This window comes from Penicillium taxi (assembly GCF_028828555.1).
Source record: "Penicillium taxi strain IBT 34144 chromosome Unknown utg000005l_segment0_segment0, whole genome shotgun sequence".
NCBI lineage: Eukaryota > Fungi > Ascomycota > Eurotiomycetes > Eurotiales > Aspergillaceae > Penicillium > Penicillium taxi.
Window position 1 is genome coordinate 4,443,218 of NW_026643207.1, and position 17,927 is coordinate 4,461,144.

At 46.1% G+C, this 17,927-nt stretch overlaps 5 protein-coding genes across 5 annotated transcripts; 3 read left to right on the forward strand and 2 right to left on the reverse strand.

The window, feature by feature from the left end:
- Positions 1 to 233: 233 nt before the first annotated feature.
- On the reverse strand, positions 234 to 5,249 carry N7495_008927 (uncharacterized protein; the record flags this gene model as incomplete). The annotated part of the gene is made up of 20 exons (XM_057211578.1): positions 234 to 523; positions 583 to 731; positions 785 to 935; positions 991 to 1,036; positions 1,090 to 1,213; positions 1,267 to 1,499; positions 1,567 to 1,692; positions 1,745 to 1,827; positions 1,884 to 2,216; positions 2,276 to 2,429; positions 2,488 to 2,797; positions 2,850 to 2,957; positions 3,017 to 3,162; positions 3,216 to 3,565; positions 3,616 to 3,747; positions 3,811 to 3,877; positions 3,930 to 4,064; positions 4,115 to 5,005; positions 5,063 to 5,102; positions 5,161 to 5,249. The coding sequence occupies 20 exons, from the start codon at positions 5,247 to 5,249 to the stop codon at positions 234 to 236; spliced, it is 3,957 nt and encodes a 1,318-aa protein (XP_057061121.1).
- A 999-nt stretch (positions 5,250 to 6,248) lies between these two features.
- On the forward strand, positions 6,249 to 7,740 carry nap1 (histone chaperone NAP1; the record flags this gene model as incomplete). The annotated part of the gene is made up of 5 exons (XM_057211579.1): positions 6,249 to 6,295; positions 6,368 to 6,447; positions 6,513 to 7,229; positions 7,290 to 7,636; positions 7,690 to 7,740. 5 exons carry the CDS (start codon positions 6,249 to 6,251, stop codon positions 7,738 to 7,740), a joined length of 1,242 nt encoding a protein of 413 aa, XP_057061122.1.
- A 760-nt stretch (positions 7,741 to 8,500) lies between these two features.
- On the forward strand, positions 8,501 to 13,588 carry N7495_008929 (type V myosin; the record flags this gene model as incomplete). The annotated part of the gene is made up of 7 exons (XM_057211580.1): positions 8,501 to 8,635; positions 8,732 to 8,864; positions 8,917 to 9,106; positions 9,177 to 13,032; positions 13,091 to 13,164; positions 13,224 to 13,438; positions 13,491 to 13,588. The coding sequence occupies 7 exons, from the start codon at positions 8,501 to 8,503 to the stop codon at positions 13,586 to 13,588; spliced, it is 4,701 nt and encodes a 1,566-aa protein (XP_057061123.1).
- Positions 13,589 to 14,221: 633 nt separating this feature from the next.
- Positions 14,222 to 14,485, forward strand: N7495_008930 (Ham1-like protein; the record flags this gene model as incomplete). Its single annotated transcript, XM_057211581.1, has 1 exon — positions 14,222 to 14,485. One exon carries the CDS (start codon positions 14,222 to 14,224, stop codon positions 14,483 to 14,485), a length of 264 nt encoding a protein of 87 aa, XP_057061124.1.
- A 313-nt stretch (positions 14,486 to 14,798) lies between these two features.
- Positions 14,799 to 17,405, reverse strand: N7495_008931 (uncharacterized protein; the record flags this gene model as incomplete). The annotated part of the gene is made up of 8 exons (XM_057211582.1): positions 14,799 to 14,994; positions 15,048 to 15,196; positions 15,349 to 15,532; positions 15,860 to 16,064; positions 16,127 to 16,281; positions 16,345 to 16,376; positions 16,428 to 16,895; positions 16,953 to 17,405. The coding sequence occupies 8 exons, from the start codon at positions 17,403 to 17,405 to the stop codon at positions 14,799 to 14,801; spliced, it is 1,842 nt and encodes a 613-aa protein (XP_057061125.1).
- Positions 17,406 to 17,927: the final 522 nt, after the last annotated feature.

Here is a 17,927-nt window from a genome sequence, read left to right on the forward strand (position 1 = left end):
GGCAGAGACGACCGAGTCCATGTACCTCAGACCTCTTCCACAAGACCACAAACCACACACAATTAAAACCCGAGTGAGACCACTTAGGCTGTTTGATACCACTGTTTTGAGAAGTCATCGGGGTTGTGGTGGCTGAAATGTATCATATCATTTAGATCACACAATGCGACAATGCGCAAAAGGGAATCTATATCTCTACAGGTATATAAATGAATAACAGCCTATCGATCCATCTACCTTAAATGCATCTGATCCAAAAGCACCTTGTACTGGCGGCGCTTCTTCTGGTAGTTCGGCTGCAGACGAACCCTGAAATGTCCGAGGATGCGCGCCAACCGAGGGAAAACAACCGTCTCACCGAGCCAGGCAAGCACGAACATCCCAAAAGCAAGCACTAATATCAAGCCTCGGAAACTGTCAGACATAAAAGTCAGCTCCATCACACTCTTCACCCATTCGGAGGGTCGGAAGAGCATGTACGCCACAATCAAAAGGTCGAGAACGATTGTACAGAGGTAAGGGGCTGCCGCATATGCAGTGGTTAGCAATGACCCTTGGGCAATATAGAAGGGCACTACATACCATTTAATGTTATAGGTTGCCTGAAAGGTCGTCCAACATTCATAACGATGCTAGTCAAGATGTACTGGAAGCAGGAAAACAGGAACAAGGACGTGTTCTCGGAATTCAAGATGTTGCTCTTGTTCACGTCAAGTTGGGGAGGCTCGAACCTGCATAGATGGTGAGTAAATTGTCTTGATCATGTCAGAGGGAAGAACCATACCAAGTTTGGACCTGGACAGTTCGGAAGACTGCCAACTGGGCCAGAACCACCATCAATATCTGACCCAGCAAAGGGGTCAAGACCTTTCGCGAGACCAGGTCCGCAGTGGGCCGTTTCCGTGAAAGCATAGGGAAAGGGCCGGTCCAGCCCACTATTTAAGAGTTAATCAAATCAAATTATGGACTGAAAGACATGGGGTTACTCACTGAAAATAGCGATCGGCATGATGAGAATCAAGTCGATGAACAAGAACTAGGGCTTCTAGTAAGCTTGAAGAAATATGTGTGGGCTACGGCCATGCTTACCTGAAAGTCACCTAAATTGGACCCCGATGTGTAAAGGAAGCTGACTGTGGAGAATTGGATGGCCGAGTAAAGACTCATAAATTTAAAGCAACTAAAGCTCGTCACCAAAGCAGCTCGTCCCTCACTATACGTATTCATTAGTTTGATGTTATTCATCTTCAAAGGGCGTTGACTCACCGAATCAGTGTTGGCACGCAGGATATTTCGAATACCCGACTGGTGAAGGGTGCCGCAACGGATGCCTCAGCATCTGACAGTGAAATTCCGACATCTGCCGCCTTCAAAGCACCACAGTCGTTGGCACCATCTCCACAAAAGCCACAGCAGTAATCAATGGATTGTAGCTTCTCAACCAGCTCATGCTTCTCATCTGGTGACATTCTAGCAAACACTTTCCCGCTTACCAGGACCTATGTACCAAAAATGTTAGACATTCAGGTCAATCTCCTGAGGAATTTCAATAGAATATCAACATACTCGGTTAAGAACGTCTTCGTTTCCATAGTCGACCATCCATCGGAAGACATCACCAGTAACGGCAACGCAAAAATCCAGATGTTTGAAAGCATTTCCCGGGATAGAAACATCAGCGTCCTCCAGAGGCTGGAACTTACATTAGTCATGATGGACACGGTGAAGTAGAAGATGTTCTTACCATCAATGTCCTTGAGTCCAATTTGAGGTCTGGATTATCCACACTTTCCCAGATGAGAGAACTCTTAGCAGTTAAACCGGATTCTTTTCAATGGTCAGTCCAAGAGTCGATGAAATCAATTCGGATGGAAAAAATGTACCTTCGATCAAATGCGGGATGAAACACTGTTCATATGCACCGATCATCTTGCATTCTCTAGCCACACTGATTGCTGTCAAGATATTGTCGCCTGTGCACATAACGTTACGAATACCGGCTTCGTTGAGCTCTGATATGACTTCTGTTGTACTGGGTTTCAGTTTGTTTTCAAAGATGATGAAACCCAAAAACTCCAGGTTACTTTCAGCCTCGGAGCGAGTTAGTTTCTGGACTTTCATCCAACTCAATTTGCGTTCGTATTTGGTGGCACAAGCAATCACACGATATCCTTTGTGGGTGTAGTGACTGAGGAGCTCGTCGTAATCGGTTGGTACTACAGAAAACATAAGCAAAAAACCCCCGAGACATTCAATGAGGATAATAACGACTCACAGCTCTCGGGCAAACATATGTCCTTGATACTTTCGGGTGCACCCTTAACGAAGAAGCTCACGCCTGTATCGCCAAATTGCCGGACAATAACACTTGCCCGGCGAAGTTGGGAAACGAACTCGAAATCTCGCAATACACCAAGCTCGACGGGGATCTGGAAAGAGATTCAAACGTCAATATTTAGTTTGAACCCAGGCCAACGCTCAGCTTACATCTGGTCCGTTCTTTTGGCTTTCTCCGGCGTAGGTTACAGGTGGCTTTGCCACAGATGGAACAATCGTGTCAAACTTAGGGTTCATGTGCTCAGAGGCATGACCTCCCTCCTCGTATGACCAGCCCGTGAATTGAAACATCTTGACGTCAAGAGGGTCTCCGAGAAGTTCACCATCCACAACCCGGAGAGAATGACATGTCGCCATGGTATATATAATCTTGCGTTGCTTCTGAAGATCATATGGAGAGGTTGCATTTAGAGCTGGGAGTAGCAGGCCCCCAGATGTTTCACTCAGAAGCTTGGAGAACCTAGTAAGGGTTAGGTTAGACTAAGCAGCTTTTGTTTACTGTAAAGACGCACCTTTGGTTACTGCTTACGGGCCGTGCTCCCAAGACGTCAAGCCCATCTTCCGTTAAAGTACCAGTTTTGTCAAAACAGACCACATCAAGCTTTCCTCCCACGTTAACTCTACAAGTGACACGTGATTAGTAGATGACATGAATCCTTGTCAAATGTGTATTACTCACTTCTGGGGACTGATACAAAATATATCTTGTTTCTTCAGACGGGAAAGGGCAAAATTGGTGCCGATAGTCAGGGTTGCGGGAAGAGCAGGCGGTACAACAATTGTGATCAGATCGAGTGCTCGAACAATGATGAGATGCCATGAGAGCTATGACTGGTTAGCAAGCGAGTAAGTGATTGTTTGGACAAGGAACGGCATACACCCAGCTTGACAAAATTGATGAACGAAGCTACGAAGCCACAGAGAGCAACCACACCCATGACGGCAATGTAGCGGAAAGAGTCCCGATAGAATTTGAAACCAGAAGGTTTGGGGAAAAGCATGGAGCGAACCAAAGCACCTTTTGTGGTGTTGAAGCCCGTCCTGGCAACCATTGCTAGTGCAACCGCTTCATCATCGTCCACATTCTGAGGCCGCCTGGCCCGGATGATTTTGGTACCACTGAAAAGAAAGTGTTTGGCGACATTAGGGTGAATGGAGGGTGCACTGAGGTCAAGGTATTTCAAGGCATCGTCGATAAACGGTGTTTTTGATACTGGAACGGATTCACCTGTTATGAAGTTAGATTATGCTGTATTAGATTGATATTCGAGCACGGACCAGTAAGCATGCTCTCATTTACAATGCAGTCCCCAGAGAGCAGAATTGAATCACACGGAGCCTGGTGAAGCGAGGGATCGGAGAACTCGAACACATCTCCAGGTACTAGATCTTGAGAGGAGACAGATCGCCCTGCAGTTAATTGTATCAGCATGTACTCCAAGTAATCACATCCATTGAATTATGCCAGCTTACAGAATCCGTTTCTCAGAACTCGCACGTCGCATTCGAACAATGAAATTTCTCTTAGTCGCCGCATTGTCTTTCTCAATGTCAGTATCTGAGCGGGGGTATTGCCGGGTTAGAATTCATACCGATTTGGTGTCTAGTACTGTCGTTCCAATGCTGAAGATTGATATCAGGAAGATGCAGATTGCGTAATAGTAGTATTCATCCATAGACCACAGAATAAGGCTTGCCACCTGGAAGATGTAGAATGGATGGAATGCCTGAATTTGGTCAGGAAACAAGTCTGTAATTAGTGGTAGAAGGCACGTACCTCATCTATGAGCAGCTGTGCAAGACTCTTCTGATGTATCTTAATATTATTTTGACCAAATATCTGCTCTCTGCTATCGCGCTCGTCGGCATCCAAGCCCCCTCGCATCACTTTCGCATTTGTCCATGCAGGATCCTTCCAACCGTTGATCATGGAGAATTTATCATCAACTGGGTGATAAAAAAACCGCAGGTACCGATAGTCAAGAAACTGCAGGGAAGAAATTGTTGGGTCTTGGTCTTCGTCATACACTTGACCCGAAGTATCAACGAAAACTGTGGAAAGAGGTCTGCCATATGACTGGTTGTGAACGTTGTGAACGGTGAACTGATTCCACTGATCTTCAATAGCCATCCATTGGCATTTTGCCAGTGGAGTGGCCTTGCCAATTAGTCGCACTCTCCATCGTGGGAGCCAACGGAATAGAAGATATGCAAATCCACCGGTCAGGATACATAGGGCTAAATATATAGTGAACCCTCCGGTGCTAGTGGAGAAGCCCGCAAAGACAGTAGTCAAGTCCTCAGATGCGATGTAAACCTTTTGGTTGAGCCTGCTGCCGGACTTTCGGTCACGTCCATAGGAGCTTGCAGAGAGGTAACGAGAAAGTAACGGATGCTCAGCGGAGTCTCGGGAATGCGACAGTCTCTTGGAGACAAAGGAGCCTCGACTGGATTCAATATCAGCGTTGGAAAATCTGTCGATTCCATCATCTGACAGATCTTCGACTTCTGAGTCTACGTCCTCGACCGCATCTTCATTGGGCCATTCCGCAAAATCTTCTCCGTCCTGGAAATAAGTGAAACTGACTGTGGATCCTGTTCGGTTCCGGCGGTGCATAAAGGAGACAGCACTCGATGGAATACTTTCTGAAATCGGGCCATCAAACACCTATTTCACTAGCATCAGTCCTCTGCTAACATTGGTGATGAATGGACCATGACATACCTCATCCCGAGCCATTTCAACATCTGATACCGCACTCACACTGCATATTTAGGTCAGATATTGGTTGATTGGCGATGGGTGCATTCAGGTATAATTACCAGCTTCTCATTGAATCCCTCCGCATATTTGGTCGAGAAATTGATAGGTCCACAGGGTCACCTTCTGGGGACTGTGACCGGCTACCCATGGCGTCGTGTTTTCGGATAACGAGACAGCTGGAGTGGGGAGGTTTATAGTAGAAACTGGGTTGCTGGTCTCCCTCTTCAGGTATATATAGAGTCAAGAAGGCTAGGTAACAAGAGACGAAGACATACTGATAGGAAGAGATAAGAAAGTGACCTCGGAGCTTCGAACAAAAAGTTCGGAGGAAGAATTGTCTTATCTCCACGTGATCGGGTTACATTATATATCGACAGATATAGGAAAGGAATTTACGCTAACAGAAATTGGAAAAAATGCAATGTAGGAGAGATATTTGTTTGTGCACTTGAGTGTGATGGTAATCCGAGGACCGACTATTTGAGAGTAGTTTACTCCGTATAGTCAACTCTTTTTTCCCAAATTGGATCAAGCCTTTGACACTTCGAAGCCGGGTTAGATCTGGCGGGGATCGGAAGCAACTTGTGTTTGAGTTTACCTAGATATCATAATCATACCGAGGTATAGTAAATAGATCTCTAAAAGGGAGATATATCCACAATACCTAGGTAGTAATGATAGGAGACTATCTATCTGGATTAAACTGAGTAGATCAAGGTTGAACCAACTCTAGATATTAATGTTTTTAAAATTAATGTATGTAACCCTTGGATGGCGGAGCAGGACATCTCTTTGATTGAAATGGGTTTAACACCAAAAAGAAATAGAATTTCATAATAATAGATAGAGATCTACTTATAGCATATTGAGTAGAAGACGAATTAAAGAGAAAAGTTGGAAGTTGGAAGTTGAAAGTTGACGAAAGTCAAAAGTACGGAGGTGGTAGAGAGTAGAAGAATAGAAGTTGTTGGGGAGTCGCAGTTTTTCAACCAAGCGCGTCCCGCCAAGCCCCTCCGACCACTGGGCGCTAAGGATTCTCCCACCATCTCCCACTTCCAGACTCAACTTCAATCTTCAATTTCTTCCCTTTACACTCTCCTTCCTCTTTCCCTTCCCTCTATCTATTTCTCCACCCACATCCTTCATAATGTCTGAGCCCATCAGAAATAAGAAGGCTGATTTCCCGGTCGCTCCGTATGTCTTTTCCCTTTTTTGACTCTTATCTGAAAAAAAAAAAAAAACACCACTTACTGAGAAAAAAAATAGGACCCCGCAAAACACTCCCGCCAGCAATGCTCCCATCTCATCTCACGCTCAGCAGCCTGGCGTGTCAAGCATCTCAGAGGGTAACTTTACCATCTCCCCGATGGCGTTCAAAGGAATATTTTTACTGACCGCTATTCTCGTCTAGAAACTCTTGAGAATGCGACAGCAGCTTCCCTTTTCGCCCGCAACCCAGCTCTCGTTTCCATGATCCAGGGTAAGCTCGGTCAGCTTGTCGGTCGTTCTTCAGGCTACGTTGAGTCCCTCCCTCCCGTTGTTCGTCGCCGTGTGGCTGGCCTGAAGGGCATCCAAAAGGAACACGCCAAGCTAGAGGCACAGTTCCAGGAAGAGGTTCTGGAACTTGAGAAGAAGTACTTCGCCAAGTTCACTCCTCTCTATGAGCGTCGTGCTACCATCGTGAACGGTGGTGTGGAGCCCACCGATATCGAGGTTGAGGCCGGCAAGGAGGAGGGTGAAGACGAGGAAGAAGAGGAAAAAAAGGAGTCTGGAGATGACAAGAAGGATGAGGCTTCCCAGGCCGCTGGTATTCCAGAGTTCTGGCTCTCGGCTATGAAGAACCAGATCTCTCTCGCCGAGATGATCACAGAGCGGGATGAGGAGGCTCTTAAGCACCTCACTGATATTCGCATGGAGTACCTCGACCAACCTGGATTCCGCCTGATCTTTGAGTTCTCTGAGAACGAATTTTTTACCAACAAGACCATCTCCAAGACCTACTACTATAAGGATGAGAGCGGCTACGGTGGTGATTTCATCTACGACCACGCCGATGGCTCTAAGATTGACTGGAAGGAGGACCAGGACCTGACTCTCCGTCTTGAGAGTAAGAAGCAGCGCAACAAGAGTAATTTCTTTCTATAACCTAACCTGAAAAAAAAGAGATCGAGAACTGACAAATCCACAGACACCAAGCAAACCCGCGTTGTTAAGATCAGCGTGCCTACCGAGTCCTTCTTCAACTTCTTTTCTCCCCCACAGCCCCCAGCCGATGACGATGACAACGAGTCTATTGCCAGTGATATCGAGGAGCGCCTGGAGCTGGACTACCAACTGGGTGAGGATATCAAGGAAAAGTTGATTCCCCGTGCCATTGACTGGTTCACTGGCCAGGCTCTTCAGTATGAGGAGTTGGGTGAGGACATTGACCCCGATGACTATGAGGATGAGGATGATGAAGATGATGAGGAAGAGGAGGATGATGATGACGAGCAGGGATCAGACCGTGATATTGAAGATGACTCGGACGAAGAGGTATGCTTCTCTCTCTTGCCCCTCTGACTTTCACTTACTTACATTGATATTAGGATGGTACTTCCAAGCCTAAGAAGGAGGCTGCTGAATGCAAGCAAAACTAGAAAGAACGAACGAAAGTACGAGAGTACGAAAGAAAAGAAGGGTTGCCCTTTATGGGCCAAGCACACAGCTCTCCTTGATATGCGTCATGGACTTCGTCATTGATGTTATTGCTATGTTTACCTTTACCTTCTAACTGATGCCTTTGTTTCCCTGCACTGCGTGAACTTCCTCCTTTATTTTTCCCCCTGTCTTAGGTACCTAATATCTCAAATCAATACGACATAAGTGTGTTAAAAGCCTCTCCGATTTGAATAGTTTTAGGGCATGGAGTTGGAAAGCAAGATAAATAAAAAAAACATCTCTAGTCCCAACTTAAATATCAATTCCCCAATCCAAAATCCAACTATATTGTGTTACCCTGCAGAATAAAAGTGAGATGTAAATAAACATGCAGTCAAGGAGGGGATAATATGGCGGTGACAAGTCTTGTGGGGGTGTGGCGCGGCACCCCAAGTTAGTCCCGAAGCTCCCTCAGGGGCTTCCTCGCTAAATGGCCAGCTGTTACAAGGGCGTTCTTTTCCACCTTTTCAACCCTTCTTTCATAACCTCTCTTGTTATCTTGTTTCGGACTATGAGCCGATGAGGGTTCACCGCGCGCTCCCTTGTCTTTGGACCACTCATTCGTGATCGTCTTCTACTCTTCTTTTTTTTCCACTTGTGATCCCCCGCCGGCTTGGAAACCTATTCAACTTTGCTCAACCTTTTGATCTCGGTTCATCACTATTTCTTTAATACTAGAAGCGATTCAACGAAGGAATCATGGCGCACATCTACGAGGTCGGGACCCGGGCCTGGCAGCCGGATCCGACAGAAGGATGGGTTGCGTCTGAAGTGAAGGAGAAGTTGGTGGATGGGGAGAAAGTGCAGTTGATATTTGAGCTGGAAAATGGAGAGGTAGGCATCTATTGATCTTTCTTGTCAAAAAGACTCGCAGATCTCAAACATGACAAAGAAAATCATGGACAGCTGACGCTTTGAGCACTAAAACAGACCAAGACGGTGGAAACAACGCAAGCCGAATTGCAAGTCGATAACAATGCGAATCTGCCACCATTGATGAACCCAGCTATGCTAGAAGCTAGCGAAGATTTGACCAACCTTTCTCATTTGAATGAACCTGCTGGTGCGTCCTACTCCACCTTTGCGATCCTGTCCATGTACTGACCGTTCAAAAGTCCTCCAAGCTATTAAGCTTCGGTATGCACAGAAGGAGATCTATACTTACAGTGGTATCGTCTTGATTGCGACCAACCCCTTTGCTCGGGTAGACTCGCTCTATGTTCCGCAGATGGTGCAAGTCTATGCCGGGAAGCAGCGTGCTTCTCAGGCGCCGCATTTGTTCGCCATTGCTGAAGAGGCCTTTGCGTAAGAACTTGTTCTTTTAATCATCACGTTTTTTTGGGATAGCCTCTAATCGTTAATAATTTATGTACAGTGATATGCTTCGAGACAAAAAGAACCAGACCATTGTCGTCTCCGGTGAATCTGGTGCTGGAAAGACCGTGAGCGCTAAATATATTATGAGATATTTTGCAACTCGAGAGTCCTCCGATCAACCTGGAAAGTACAGTACCAGCCGAGCTGATGCCATCAGTGAAACTGAAGAACAAATTCTGGCAACCAACCCAGTCATGGAAGCATTTGGAAACGCCAAAACCACTCGCAACGACAACTCCTCGCGATTTGGTAAATATATAGAAATCATGTTCGATGACAGGACAAACATTATCGGTGCGAAGATCCGAACTTATCTCCTAGAGAGATCGAGACTGGTGTTCCAGCCCCTCAAGGAGCGCAACTACCATATCTTCTATCAACTTGTGGCTGGTGCTACTGACGAGGAAAGGCAAGAGTACGATCTGCTACCAGTGGAGGAATTTGATTATCTGAACCAGGGTGGAACACCAATTATTGATGGTGTCGACGACAAGGCCGAATACCATGCGACTAGAAAATCCATGACCACCATCGGAGTTTCAGACCAGAATCAAACCGATATCTTTCGTATCCTGGCAGCTCTGTTGCACCTGGGTAATGTGAAGGTCATTGCGACTCGTACAGAATCTTCCCTCTCGGCTACCGAGCCCTCTCTTGTGCGCGCATGTGAGATGCTTGGTATTGATGCCAATGAATTTGCCAAGTGGATCGTTAAGAAGCAGTTGATCACACGAGGAGAGAAGATTACATCTAATCTTACCCAGCAACAAGCTATTGTAGTCCGCGACTCCGTTGCCAAGTTCATCTATTCAAGTCTCTTCGATTGGCTAGTGGATAAGATCAATCGTGGCCTGGCTACCAATGAGGTTATCGAGAAAGTCGTCACTTTCATCGGTGTGCTGGATATCTACGGATTTGAGCACTTTGCCAAGAACTCCTTCGAACAATTCTGCATCAACTACGCAAATGAAAAGCTGCAGCAAGAGTTTAACCAGCATGTGTTCAAGCTCGAGCAGGAGGAATATGTCCGAGAAGAGATTGATTGGACATTCATCGACTTTTCGGATAATCAACCCTGTATTGATCTGATTGAAGCCAAGCTTGGAATTTTGGCCCTTCTGGACGAAGAATCGCGGCTTCCAATGGGCTCAGATGAACAGTTTGTGACCAAGCTTCACCATCACTTTGCTGCCGACAAGCAGAAGTTTTACAAGAAACCTCGCTTTGGAAAATCATCCTTTACTGTTTGTCATTATGCCATTGATGTCACTTATGAGTCCGATGGCTTTATTGAAAAGAACCGCGACACAGTTCCGGATGAGCATATGGAGGTACTGCGCAATTCGTCGAACAGCTTTATCAAGGAGATTTTGGACACAGCTGCTGCGGTGCGAGAAAAAGACTCGGCATCTGTCTCGTCAAAGGCTGTTGCTACCGCCCCTGGTCGTCGAATTGGAGTGGCTGTCAATCGCAAGCCCACCTTGGGAGGAATCTTCAAGTCTTCTCTGATCGAGCTGATGACCACGATCAACTCTACTGATGTGCACTACATTCGATGTATCAAACCCAACGAAGCCAAGGAATCTTGGAAGTTTGAGGGGCCCATGGTTCTCAGCCAGTTGAGAGCTTGTGGTGTGTTGGAAACTGTTAGAATCAGTACGGCAGGCTATCCCACTCGTTGGACCTATGAGGAGTTTGCTATTCGCTACTACATGCTTTGCCATTCAGCACAGTGGACTTCAGAGATCCGCAATATGTGCCACGCCATTCTGCAAAAGGCTTTTGGAGATGACAGCGACCCAAAGCAGGACAAGTACCAACTAGGTCTGACCAAGATATTCTTTAGGGCAGGCATGCTGGCCTTCCTGGAGAATCTGCGAACTTCTCGGCTAAACGAGTGTGCCATCATGATCCAAAAGAATTTGCGATGCAAATACTACCGCCGCCGCTATCTAGAAGCTCGTGAATCCATCATGACAACGCAGGCTTTTATTCGGGGATTCTTGGCACGACAACGCGCCCAAGATATTCGCCGGACCAAGGCTGCGACCACGATCCAACGGGTCTGGAGGGGACAGAAGGAGAGGAAACACTACAACGAGATCCGGCGCAACTTCATTTTGTTCGAGTCTGTTGCGAAGGGATTTCTCTGCCGCCGAAACATTATGGACTCTATCAATGGCAACGCTGCCAAGGTTATCCAGCGTGCTTTCCGTTCATGGCGACAATTGCGTGGCTGGAGACAATACCGTCAAAAGGTGATCACCGTTCAAAACTTGTGGCGAGGTAGACAGGCTCGTAAGGCCTATCGGTCCCTACGCGAGGAAGCCCGGGATCTCAAACAAATCTCCTACAAGCTGGAGAACAAGGTGGTAGAGTTGACACAGTACCTGGAGTCACTCAAGCGTGAAAACAAGTCTCTGTCGTCTCAGCTGGAGAACTATGATACTCAACTGAAATCTTGGCGTAGTAGACACACTGCTTTGGAAGCTCGTGCGAAAGAACTTCAAATGGAGGCTAACCAGGCAGGTATCACGGCAGCCCGCCTGGAAGTTGTCGAGGAAGAGATGAGCAAGCTTCAGCAGAGTCATAGTGAAGCTCAGGCTACCATCAAGCGTCTGCAAGAAGAGGAGAAGGTTTCGCGCGAACAATTCCGCGTGACTACTGAGGAGCTGGACCGTCTCACCGAGACCAACGGTGACCACGAGAAAGATCTCATAGTACTTCGCGGACGGGTTTCAGAGCTCGAGGAAGAGTTAGAGGTGGCTAAGCGTTCGGCGCCTGTCAGTGGTGTGCACGGGGAAGTACCAAATGGCCATGCTGCCGCTGCCCCTGCTACTAGCCTTATCAACCTCGTTTCGTCGAAGAAACCGAAGCCCAAGAGACGCAGTGCTGGTGCAGAGAAGATTGAGATCGATCGTTTCAGTGGTGCATACAACCCTCGACCCGTATCAATGGCGGTCACTGGGCCTAACGCTGCTCGTATGGCCGCTGCTATTTCCCCAGGACTAGATTCGGTTGAGGCAGAGCTAGAGCAGTTGCTGTCTGAAGAGGAGGATTTGAATGAGGAGGTCACACAAGGTCTCATCCGTAACCTCAAGATTCCTCTCCCAAGCTCCACTCCCGCTCCAACTGAGAAGGAGGTTCTGTTCCCCGCATACCTGATCAATCTTGTTACTTCGGAGATGTGGAACAATGGATTCGTCAAGGAATCCGAGCGCTTCCTAGCCAATGTCATGCAGTCGATCCAGCAGGAGGTCATGCAACACGATGGAGAGGAAGCCATCAACCCTGGTGCATTCTGGCTTTCGAATGTCCACGAGATGCTGTCGTTTGTCTTCCTGGCCGAAGACTGGTATGAAGCCCAGAAGAGCGACAACTATGAATATGACCGTTTGTTGGAGATTGTGAAGCACGATCTCGAGAGTCTCGAGTTCAACATATATCACACATGGATGAAGGTACTGAAGAAGAGACTGTACAAGATGATTGTGCCAGCTATCATTGAATCCCAGTCTCTTCCTGGCTTTGTCACCAGTGAAACCAACCGGTTCCTTGGCAAACTGTTGCCCTCCAACAATAATCCAGCGTACAGCATGGACAACCTTTTGAGTCTTCTGAACAATGCCTATCGCGCCATGAAGGCATTCTATCTGGAAGATACTATCATTCTTCAGACTGTCACAGAGCTTCTTCGTCTGGTTGGCGTCACCGCATTCAACGACCTTCTTATGCGACGAAATTTCCTCTCATGGAAGCGTGGTCTTCAAATCAACTACAATATTACAAGAATTGAGGAATGGTGTAAGAGTCATGATATGCCGGAGGGGACATTGCAGCTAGAGCATTTGATGGTACGATCACCTTGACACTTGAAAATGAAGACGAAGCTAACGAGTATTCTCCTTGCAGCAAGCTACCAAGCTTCTTCAGCTTAAAAAGGCAACTTTGAATGATATTGAGATTATTCAAGATATCTGCTGGATGTAAGCAAAGTCCATTCTTATTCATTCAAAGTTTCAATATGTTAATCCAATTCATTCAGGCTGTCCCCGAATCAGATTCAAAAGCTCTTGAATCAGTACCTAGTTGCTGATTACGAACAGCCTATCAACGGCGAGATCATGAAGGCCGTTGCGTCTCGTGTCACGGAAAAGAGCGATGTGCTCTTGTTGACTCCGGTAGACATGGAGGACAGTGGTCCGTATGAGATCGCCGAGCCTCGCGTCATTACGGCTCTAGAGACCTACACCCCATCTTGTATGTGACCGCAATTTCTCTTCTATGCGAACTATTTACTAATGATTACTAGGGCTCCAAACACCACGCTTGAAGCGACTGGCGGAGATTGTATCAGCTCAAGCAATGTCGCAACAGGACGTAAGAGAGATAGACAATGTGGAGGAGTAGAGTGTTGTATATTAGAATTTTTTGTTGGAATTTTGTCAGCTACGGATTACGATGATATCTCACCACGAATTTACTGGCCTCAATACAGTGATACATGAATATTTTATTTTTTTCTCAACTTGGCATATATTTGTCCCATACGGAGTATTTAGTCGTAGATCAACTATTAACTGCCAAAGCGGTGACTCGGTTTTGCGGGGAGCAGATATCTTGTCTCGACTTTCGACTTTTAGTCCTTGACTGGAACTATCAATTCTCTTCGCCATCATGGCTCTCACTAAAGTTAATTTCATCACTGGAAATAAGAATAAGCTCACCGAAGTGCGGGCCATTCTCGGTAATGTGATCGAGGTGGACAGCCAATCTGTCGAGGTCCCTGAAATTCAAGGCACAATTGAAGAGATCGCGAAGGAGAAAGCCCGACGTGCAGCTGAAGCAGTATGTATAGCTATGAAAAAAAGTATTCAAAAGTAACAATCTGATACCTGATTCTTACAGATCAATGGACCGGCCTTGACCGAAGACACTGCGCTTGAATTTCACGCTCTAAAAGGTCTACCTGGACCATACATGTAAGAACATCTGGAAAGATCTCATATTGGCCCCGGCTAATTACATGTCAGTAAATCCTTTATGGAATCTGTTGGTCATGATGGTCTAAACAAGATGCTGGATGGCTTCGAAGACCGCACTGCCGAGGCTGTGTGCACATTTGCCTTTTGCCGTGGTCCTGGTGTCGAGCCTATTTTGTTCCAGGGACGAACGGTAGTAAGTAATCTGGCCAAGATGAGAGTCTCTCTGAGAATCTTCGCATCTAATTTAATATTCAGGGAACGATTGTGCAGCCACGAGGCCCGACCAACTTCGGTACGTAAACCCTCATACTTCCAACGTTGAGCTCCGATATTGATAGATTATATAGGTTGGGATCCCATCTTTGAATACGAAGGCAAGACGTATGCTGAGATGGATAAGCAGGCAAAGGTAACAATTCACCGTTGCAACATTAGATTCACTGAGTCATATATACTAATCCACCCTCAAAAAGAACTTGATTTCTCACCGGTACAAGGCTCTGGTGAAGTTCCAGCAGTGGATCGTAGAAGGTCAAGAGTAAGAAGGACATCTGGGTATATGGAATTGATCTAGCAGGAGATCCTAGAAGATAGAACGTGAACGATAAAAGAAATTCCGCATTATGAGGCGCCAATTATTCCCCGGAATGTTGCTTGTTCCACGATTCAACCCAAGCTGTAATCCTGGCACAATTACTTTCAACATCCTCGTCCTTTTCACTATTCAATTCCACGACAATCTCCTCGTCAAATGCCTCACGAGCCTCCTCGATGAGGACACCGAAGATCTCCGCATCCAAATTCTCCTGTAATTTTTCTTCGTGGTAGCCCCTAGAGATAATTAGTTTCCAAGTCCGTATGAGATTCCCATCGAATCTAGATACCTAGAAGCAAGGCGATCGTAGTGAATGGCCGTTGAATGACAGCGAATGACTACGACGAGGTCAATCCAGGACTTGGGGAAGAGGTCGCAAGCGTGCCAATCGATGAGATAGCCGCCTTGGAGTATTTCATCTTCAATAGCATCCAATAGCTACAAGACAAGAGGACGAATTAGCAAACATGATCAAGATGTACAAGTCTGGGTGCATTCATGATAAGCCCATCATCCCCACCAAACCCCCGCGGCTAAAAGAAAAGTTTTTGGAAGACATATAACAGCCCCTCGTCAGCATAGAATCATACCTTATCCTCGTCTACAACCCAGCTTTTTCGCTCCTCATCAAAAGTCTCATAGCAGTCGCGTTCTTTGGCGATCTGGTTCACGGACAGGTGCTTCAAGCCGAGCTCCTGCGCCAGCTGCTCACAGTGCACGGTCTTGCCCACTCCTGGGGTACCGGTGACAATCACATTTGGAGAGGACCGCATCCTTTCCGATAGATTTGATCAAACAAATAATGCACTTGGAGGAAAAAGGCGAGGACTATTAAGATTCTTTACTCCGAAGGTGAAATTATCTCGGAAGAACTTTGATGCTTATCTTATCGCGGAATCACAGATCACAGATCAAGTCATGATAATAATGCTTAGGGTGAGCATGGGGTGATTCGTGAATAAAATAATATTAATATGTATTATGGCATAAGGTAGTAGACTGTAGATTCAACTATCTTTGCATGTCTTTCTTTGGACGGGAAGTACATAACCTGCCATGAATCAGCATCGACTCTCTCTTCCACCTGAACAAAGAACTTACTTGAGAAGCTCAAACATCTTGTATTTCTGTAGGTACGGTACACCTCTTCGATATGCTTTGAGTAAGCGAGCAGGATTGTCTGACTTTGCAGAGGTTTCGATGAGACGAAGCATGGCAGGCGATGTTTTGAACATAGGATCAAACACCAGAAGATTAGCGCTACCATTGTCATGAACCTCAAATCCAATTATGGTCATGGAATGTCCTGTTTGATATTTAATTTGGATATTTGATCTCATAAACTTAGGAGAGAAATAGGATATATACCTTGATGTTGGAAATATATTGGAGGTAGATCAGTCTTGAAGACTTTGGTCTCTTCGTCCAGCTTGCACGCTGATTTGAAATACTCCGCCACATCCATGAAAAGAGAGTCGAAGCCACGGAGATGAGCACTTTCTGTAAAACTGCTTGCATGGCATCTGAAGATGGGTTATGTCAATTTATGTCAGTATAGCACGGTATGCAGCAGGCGAATTGCTTACGGTATATCGAGGCTTTGCAAGAGTGCTTGTGCCTGGGAAAAATATTAGCAAGAATAACATTCCTTTTCCGTGAAATGGCTGACTTCTGGAGTTCCGATAAACTTTCGGGTGCCTTTGATGCCCCCAGTCTCTGCCCTCCCGCTGCTATTAAATCCCATATCCCAGGCGCGTTCAATCATATCTTGCAACTCGATGATAGAGGGGCCCCCATTTTGAAAGTGTTCGTGACCCAATGCCTGAGATTTTCTGATATAGGAGACAAGCATCTGGATATTTCGATAACCGCAGAACCCACCCTCGCGAGACATTTTGCAGACATGGCGAACTTTCGGGCTACAGAGAAAAGCGCGCATCACAGTCTTGTCTTGCTCGCACAATTTAGCAATGGCGGGAATGAGATGATCAGTCTCATTTTCCACTTTCGTGTGTCGGGTTAATTTCCCGTCAGCCGTGATTTGAGTCTGTTTTGTTGTGCGGTCACCTTTCTCTAGCATTCTGCTGAGCCACGAGGGCATCTTCTTCTCATGTGCATGGGGGCCCAGTTCTGAGCGCTAATTCATCCAATCAGCGTGTTTTACTCAAGTGGGTAAAAGAGGGTTGGTAAGTACACCGAGTCGTTTTACACCGTCTGCACCAACCGTCCGCGGGGGACTTCGAGCTCTGCTTGGCTTGAAAGTATTTGCCCGGGCTAAATCTCGGCCATTCCCTCTCTTTCCACTCTTTTGTGTGTTCAGTAGGTCCAGGGGGTCCTCCTGGTCTGAACTCAGGTCACCATTGAGAGGCGTAAGAACATTTTCGTCATTCAAGGCAATGTCCTCTGCAACATGGAAATCCAGGTGCATGGATATCTCAGTAGCTGTGACAATTTCACCACATGCATATGGGCAGTCCAGATACTCAGTTGATGCTTCATTGTCATTGTTATTTTCCGTTTGTTGCTCTAGAGTGGATGATTGTGAAGCACCGTTCTCCGGGTGACACAGTTCAATATGTTGAATCAAAAAGCTAGTATCACTGTCAGAGAAAGGGCAAAAGGGACACGATGGGATGTTTTGGTCCATTTTGAAGGACCTTCAAGTACAGAGTACTCTTGTAGGTGTGTAGTCTTCGATCCGCGTATCCTGTGGGATGTTTCGTATTCAATCAATTATCAGTCATAATCAATAACAATTGAAAATTTCTGTAAATCAGAGGTTTCGAGAGGAGAAGAGAAGTAGATGGTTGAATGTTTTGGATAGTACAGAGTAGAAGTACTCGAGTTCTAGAAAGGACGTGCCTGAAATGTGGCGGTGCAGAACCCACATGGCAATAACGTCAGCCACAAAACTTTGATCAACAACATTGGAAGGAACAAAGTGATTCCTAATGAACTACACTTGGTAGACTACAATTGTCTATACTATATAGGGCTGATAATAAGCGATCCTAGGCTTTCAATTAAACTTCTTTTTCTGTCGATAGTTAAAGGTCACGTGATAATCAATATGGACTCTATCTTGGAACGTTTTATACCTTTCACCTTCATATTAATATTGCCTCCATCCTGCAGATTCTGTATATTTATCTACTATGTAGTCATAAAC